Here is an 8,321-nt window from a genome sequence, read left to right on the forward strand (position 1 = left end):
TTCTAAAATACCTTCCTCTTTTCCTTGCTTTTTCAAACACAGCAATATTGTGATTTGAACTTTTCTTGTAAGTATAATTTGAGGGTCAATGAGACATTTAATATCTTAAACATTTTTTCTTGTTTCTCAGCTTCTTCCAATTGGCTTACCTCCATGAAGGTCTCCTTAATGTTTTAGATATTTTTATCATGTAAATGAAATATTTATGCAATATAAGCAGAAATTATTTAGAAAAATTCACTATGACTGGATGAAGACTTAAAGAAAATACTAGGGTTTTATTGGGAACAGAGGAGTGATGCTTATCAAGGTGAACATATTTTCTTGGAGCATGACAGCCGCTCCCAATTTAACACTTGTATGCTAATTATTGCATATGCATTAGGCATTGCTTTTGAAATCAACTGTAGGGCAGAGATAACTATGAAACTGGTTTTTACACATGACATGAATTGTTAATCCTAACCTAGAAATCCACATTTAATCATATGTACTATTCAGCTTTCCTATTGCTGAATGAAATACCCAGCGCTAAGAATCTAAAGTAGAAGGGGTTTCATTTGGTTCTTGGTTTCAAGGGAGTCAGTGCATGGTTGGAGGGGAGGGTGGAGCAAAGCTGCTTAGTTCAAGGCATCTGGAAAGCAAAGGAAGGAAAGAGTGTTAGCACGGAAGTGGCCAGGGACCACATATAGTATCTAACAGTGTACCTGCATGACCCACTCACACACACCCAGAAGTATGTTCTACTAATCCCCAGGGCAATTATTGATCTAGCCACATTGATATATCACAATTATTTTATTATATCTAGCTGATATAAATTTAGATTTTCAAACCACATGGCATTATTTTCAGATGACAAATTTCTAAAAGATATTTTATCTATTTCCAATCCCTTTACAGAATGCCATTCTTTAAATATAGTTATAGAAACTGATGTTTCACATAGAGATAGTATTCTCTGTGATAACATGACTGTATATGTTAGTGACAGGTGGGCCAATTATGCTTAGAGTTAAGTGAAATACCAACAATATCTACACAAAAGTTTTATCTGGGCTTGATAGCATGTTGTAAAGGGTGATCATTAAAAAATTTTGAAGATTTGTTTATGTTATATCATGAGAAGTTCCCAGACAAATAGTTCAGTGATGTTACAGTGAAATCTCTGACAATTTCTTTTCTTTTTGGTTGTAAAATTCCTTCTTGGCCCCAACATTATATCTCTGTTTTTGATAACAAGGTAGAACAGGTGGTGTGCATATTTAGAAAGTAAAAATTGTTCTCAATGTTTTATTAATTAGAATGATGGAACATAGCCACACATGTTGGAGAATCTGGGAAATAGAATTTTTTAGTATAGCACATGACACACAACAAAATTGTTTTGCTAGTAAAGGAAAAGGAAATAATTGATTTTGGGAAGGCAAGTAGTAGCCCTTGGAATAAAATTGTTTACACTGTGCATCTCTTTCCACAACTTTTATTCTATGCTAAGAAGTTCCAGTTAACTCTATATAAAAACACAACTCAAACGTAACTGCATATTAGAATATACATTTCCCTTCACTGCTTTACCCCTATGTAATTAGTCAAAATCACTACTCGTTTTACAAAATTTTATCACCAGCAATCTTTGCATGTGCTTACTACCACCTAGCTCACTCATCAGCTATTAAAAACAATGATTCTGAAATGTTCTCACCTCACAGATTAGATGTTTAGTGAATGATACTGTGCTACTAAGGCTGTGGTCAATCTTAAGCTCAGACATCTAAATAAAACAAAATTTGTTTTAAAGAAGAGTGAAGAATCACTTTCCCTCTAAAATGAATGCTGTGGGTAGGAAAAAGCAGAGAGTCCAAATAATTGAAAACTTTTAGGGCATGCAAAGACACAAGTTTATCCCTCAACATCAACTTATAAAGTTTCCATCTCTGAAAAAATAATAAGCAAAATGTTAAGAAATGATCATATAGGACTTGAATAATTTGCTACAATCCAACAAAGTATGTGAACAATTGAGAAATGAAGATACCATCCGGTTTCCATAACCTGCTTCTTCAAAGGAATAGGTTCCAAAAGAGCTGGAACTGATTTAAGCAGCATTTAACATGCTCACAGGGAGTCCACCTGCCAGCTTTACAGGTACATAGTTGGTCTTTGGCAGTTAAGTTGGATGGCAGATTGTTGAGATTTATAACATGGGGTTTGGCAGGTACTGGAGAAACTCTTCATTCTGGTAATAAATCACCCTTTCTAAACTATCCGTTTTATGAAGTTCTGTAAATAATCTTCATTGTATCCATACCAATGGTAAATAATAATTAATAGTATAAATATGGTGTTACTTATATAAAATATGCATGTGATGGTTGGGGGAAGAAATAAATTTTAATGGTTTTTCTAGTCTTATTTTTCTCATAAATTCTAAAATCTGTTAATACATGATATGCTATGATATTTCTTTCTTTTGTGCTAGAAACTATTAGTTCTATGAAAAGACAGCTTACTGCATGTAATTATATGAAGGGTACTCCAAATAGGCCTTTGACTATCCATTCCATTAGAAGATAGTTCACTGTATGTAATTATATGGAAAAAGTACACCTAACATGCATTTCTTCTTATTTGCACAGTCTCAAGTGGATCTAATGCCATATATATGTATATTCTGTTTTTCTTTTTCTCTTTTCATTCAGTATTTGGAAACGATGGATTTTACGTGATTTTGAAAGGGTTAGCTCGACCTTATACAGCATCGTGTGAAAATCTGAATGAAGAAAATGACCTCCCCGACTCTATCACACCTCAGATCAGTGCTGTTTTCGATGAAAGCCTAAACACCACTCCACCTGCTGAGATCTTCCTACCTCCAGTTGCCTCAGTGGTAAGACACTGGTCTTTGCTGTTTCCATCTAGGTAACAGAATTGTCAAATTTTAACTTCAGTATATTTAGATCCAAATATATGCAGAGTGCTAAAGTAGTCAAACCAATATACCCTTTAATTGGAAATGCGATTAAAAGGTTTTCAGAGTGGGATGCCTTTGACACTGTGTTGTGAACTGGCCGGGGTTTTATGATACACTTGATCACTAAGACAAGGTCGATGTGGCTGATTCTTTGAAAGACGAAGGATGTAGTTATGAAGTGGGCAAGTGCATGGATGACCTGAGGAGTGGGACACACAGAAGGAATCATGAGGGGTCTGTAAAATCAAGTCAAAAATGTGTGTTTATCATGTTTATCTCATGGTCAATGATAAAGCAATCAAGGGTTTGATTGCATTATCATCAGAAACTCTTACTTAAAGAAATTTTTTTCCTACATGTATTACCTATTACATTATTAACTGGTCCGAAAACACAAAACTCAGTTTCTTTCCACACCTCTGGGTAGTCTGCATGAGATTAGGTTTGGCTTGACTACAATTGTGAGTAATAAGCCAGTTCCAGAGTTGAAGTGCTCACGATGCTTCCTTCCTTGCCTTTGTTGCCCAGGATTGCACAAAGGGAAAAGTCTGATGGACAGTGAGGAAACCTGGCCTGTTGTCCTGAGCAGACAGTCAAGGTCATACAGGTCATTTCAGTCAAGTTTCTAATTTGCCTTTCAATCCTCCTGGAAGAGTTCATCTTTGATGAGGAATTGTAATAGCCACTTGAAGAAAGAACTGACTTCATGTGTTTTAGGAAGATGAATTTGGCAGTTTAGATTTTGCTCTAGTGTCTTTTAGTTACTATTGTTTTCATGAAACTTGTTGTTCTTAGTCCTTTGACATTTTGAACAAGTTTATATTTTTATGTGACAACCAATGGACCCATTGCATATTTGTTATATTGCTATATATCAAAGGATGAATTTCTAATAAAAGTTTACTCTCAACCCAAACAAGATGTAATTAACTTTTAAATCACAAATAAAATGCTATAATTAGAATAAATTTGATATTCAACATGAGTAGAATATTAAGATTTCTTGAAAATTAGTTCCTATTTTTACTACAATTTTATTATTTCTTTTTAAGAAAAATATTATCACTATTTGAATAAAGAATCATATGGTATCTTTTTTGTCCCATGAATTCTTTTTTAAGTATGACAAAGGACAATGTAACATTTTAAATACTCATTTGCTTTTTAAAAACAGTAGTAAAATATGATCTGACACATGTGAAGAGTCATTTCTGCAGCTGTGGGACTATGCGCTGACAAAGCCAGCACTGCAGCTTTGGATAGGTTGAAGCGGGTTTGGATCAGGTGACTGGGAAGGGAAAAGAGGGAGAATGGTGAGGAGGTTCTGGAACGGCCTACGTGGACAGGGCTGATTCCTTCATGCTGTTGCTTTAATGTAGATGTACAGAGTTTGGTGGGATTTGGACATGTCTTTCTTTTTTTATTTCAGAGAGAAAAAAATAAAAATACCAATAGAACAGATTTCAAAACAGGCTAGTAGGATAGTAACAGTAATACATTATGTATTTTTATACTCATAATAGTTGTTCAGAGTATAAGATACATGCATGGAGTATTGTCCAAACAATATTAGCACAAACATTTCTTTTCAGTGAACTAAGAGATATTAGCTATATAAGTATCTTATTGATTTTGTGTGTGTGTGTGTGTGTGTGTGTGCATATATATATATATAATAATTTTCCCTTGGGCATATTTTTCTATGTAGAGTTTTATAGATTGGGCACAGGTATGAAAAAAAGCATTCAATGTTCATTTCTAGAATTCTGGTCAGAGCATATTGTTGAATGTCAACATGGCCTTACTGCCACTGGGAAGACTGAGGTACAAAAAGATTTGGGAATGAAAATTTCAAGTCATGATTTAGCCACGTTAAGTTTGATACTTTGAGATATTGATTATTTACCCACATGAACATATTAAAAGTTGCAGAGTGAGTATAGAGTTTAGCAGTATCTTGGTGTCAACTACAGGGTCAGAGAGATATCGGTACTTTGTAGTACCACCAGACTGGGCCTGTTATTAAGCAATAAAAACATAGTTTGGAAAGGTATGTGGCAGAAATGTATTCCATATTTATTACACCCTGAGTTAATAATTTTATTTAGATTATAATAATGCCTTTCTAATAGTTTCTAGCATTTAATATACAGTTTATATTGATTTTTGTTATTAAAACTTTCTGATGTTAAACATGTTAAAACGTTTCACTTTTTCAGGTGGTTTTGAAGATACATTTTGAGCTTTTTTAGTTTATAAAGTCTACTCCTTTACTTGATCTCCTTTATGTTGCCTACCTTTTCAATCTTTTCTCTGTCGCTTGTGAACATATTCGTCTTTCCAGCCATTCCAACCTCCTTTACCTGTATTCATGTTCTTCCCCTTTGTATCACTGAGATTGCTATTGAATTCTAAAGACTCAGCAAAATATCATTCTTGATTTTTGCTGAAAACTTAGTATGAGATAAATGCAACTCTACCATATTCCTATTGGTTCAAATTCTTTGATCTAGCCTAGGATTTTATATATGATTTAACTTCAAATTGGCTATTATTTATTGATAGATACTGTTTTATAAAATATGTCTTTTAATTTTTATGAAAACCTTCAGGAATAAAGAAAGCTAAGACTGGAAGGCCTACTATTAAGGCACTTGCACTCTACTGAGGGAAACATGCATGCAAATCAGGTTAATTCATGTGCTCACATAAAATATATGCAAAAGTTTGGAAGAAATTCCTAGATGGAAGAAAAATGTAACTCTTAAGGTTAGAATTTCAGTGAAATAGGGAAGCATATTTCAGGAAAGCAATACAAGGAAATACTCAGACAGGAAGTAATGCAGATAATACACCTTGAAGGTGGTCTTATCTCTAATTTTAATGACTATATTTAATAAGTTTATTTAGTATTTTAATTATTTTATAGGCTATAGAAAACTACTGAAGGTTTTTGTGGAAGAGCATGAAATAAAAATGTGTATTTTAAAAGTTACCTTTCATTGGTATGAATTATATATCTTCGTAGATAGGTTGGAGACAAAAAACAAAGTTACTGAAATGATGTATGCTGTAAATGTTAGGAATGGATAGACAAAAGAGGACTCAAAAGCACCTCAAATTATGTGACAGATGAATAAAATTGAGACAGATTATTAAGTCTCCATGATGTGTTTTAGAAGTATAGGGACTTTTCTAAGAATTTCATCCAAGCGGATGCTTTGTCTTTTATTTAGAATCTACATAGTGATATTGGTAATGCTATAAAAATGCTAATAAACTTCTGTAATTTATAGTTGAGTTGAAAAGAGATTTAATGAAGATTGACTGAATCACACAGCAAACAATTTGTGCTGGTTTACTTGTTATAAAATTTTATGAGATACTGACTTAAAACTTAAGAGTCCATCAATTTGTTGTTGGTTATATAATTCCTAATGTTCTCATATAATTGAATGTTAAATCCAATTAAAATTGTAGATTGTCTATGTTTATTTATATATTTAAGGAAAAAAAATATTAAGATTATATAACAGCTATAAAATACATCGAAGTATGCATTTAATGCATAGAATCATATATAAAATTTATTTTTAAAATTCTGATACTGCTGTGTGGTTGTGTTTGCGTGCACACATGCATGTGTATGTGTTTGTGTGTGTAGTTTTCTTCAGCTGGTGAGATGAAAGGTGCGTTCTTCATATGCTTTTACAAAGTTTAATTATTTTATCATAACTACTAATTTTAAGGTCACATAAAACAAGTAAACCATCAAAAATGAAGCAATTCTGTGGTTCTTCTGCCTAAATTTTGTAATTCAAATAGTTTACCAGAGAACTTATATTATTTGCATAAGTTCTATTTTTAAATTTTTTTCTTATGCTTTTAAGGAAACAAACACAAATCAAGTTCAGGAAATTCCTTGTTAACATATGCCTTAAGTATGTTATCGTGGAAATCTGGAATTTTCTTAGTTATTGTCATCTTACTTTTACTTGTGAAAAGGTAGCAGAGCTACATTTAAAATCAAGAGACATAGTTAAAATATGATGAAATGCTTATGTCTTTAGTACATATATCAGTCAGTTCACCATAATAAAAAATTTCTTAACCACTTATCTGTGTCTTCTTTTGTAGTCTGTTTGGGTTGCTCTAATAATAGCACCATAACTGAGTCACTTATCAACAACAGAAATTAATCTCTCAGAATTCTAGAGGCTGAAAAATCTAAGAACAAAGCTCTGGAAGATTCTGTGTCAGATGAGGGCTCATTTTCTAGTTAATAGCTGGGCCTTTTTCTTTTGTGCTCACATGGTGAGAGAGATAAGCCAGCTTTGCTCCCTAGTTTTTAAAGATGTTGATCCACTAATCTTAAGTATGATGTTTATAACTTTATGTCTTAATCACTCCACAAGGTCCTCAAATTTCTTGGGGATTAGGATTTCAACTTCTCAATTTGGGAAAGATAGACAGAGTCTTGCATATACATTTTTGTGTTTGTCTTCTTATTCTTAATATACTGCCTTGTAATATTGTTGACTGTATTAATAGATGCTAGGTTTAATTGGTGAATAATGGCTGCTTGTATGAATATAACATAATAATACATTATTCCATTGATAGACATCTGTTTTCTAAGAAATAGATTTTCACGTACAAAGTTTTTGTGACAAATGTTTTCCTTTTTCTTGAAAATATACCTAAGGATGAAATTTTTGAATCCTATGCTTGAATCCTGGCTTGGATAATTACTAGCTACTTGAACTTGGATATGTTCCTTAGGTTTTAAAAGTTCTTTTTTATTACCTTTAAGATAGATATATTAATAATATTACTGATAATATCCAATGCATAACTGCTCTGATGTTTAAAGATGATTCATGAGAGCACTTGCCAAAATAAGAACTCTGTGATTGTTACATTGTATTTACTCTGTGTTATCTATATATAACCAGATAAATGTCAACAACTGAATTCAATGGAGAGAGCAGAAAGCAGATGCAGAAAAACATTTTGATGAAATTCAACATCCTTTTATGCTAACCACTCTGGAAATATTGGGTATGGGAAGAATGTAACTTATCCCAGTGTGGATCATGTCACCTTGGCCGTATTTATTGAATAGGACATGCAAAGTCCTGACCAGAACAAATTAGACAAGAAACAAAAGTAAAAGGTTTTCAAAATAGAAAAGGAAACAATTTGTTTATAGAAATTGTGATTTTTAATGCTAGCCATTCTTACTGGGATAAGGTGGAATCTCAGTGTTGTTTTAATTTGCATTTCTCGAATGACTAATGATGTTGAACATTTTCTCATATATTTATTTGCCATTTGTATCTCCTTG

General features: G+C 32.7%; 1 protein-coding gene across 1 annotated transcript in view; it reads left to right on the plus strand.

The window, feature by feature from the left end:
- Nucleotides 1-8,321, plus strand: part of Cnbd1 (cyclic nucleotide binding domain containing 1) — a 376,001-nt gene that overhangs the window by 260,070 nt on the left and 107,610 nt on the right. Inside the window, exon 6 of the mRNA XM_005381753.1 lies at nt 2,703-2,890. Coding sequence (XP_005381810.1) covers nt 2,703-2,890 — 188 coding nt within the window. The remainder of the gene's footprint in view (nt 1-2,702; nt 2,891-8,321) is intronic.

This window comes from Chinchilla lanigera, unplaced genomic scaffold (assembly GCF_000276665.1).
Source record: "Chinchilla lanigera isolate Chin_1 unplaced genomic scaffold, ChiLan1.0 scaffold00016, whole genome shotgun sequence".
NCBI classification, from domain to species: Eukaryota; Metazoa; Chordata; class Mammalia; order Rodentia; family Chinchillidae; genus Chinchilla; species Chinchilla lanigera.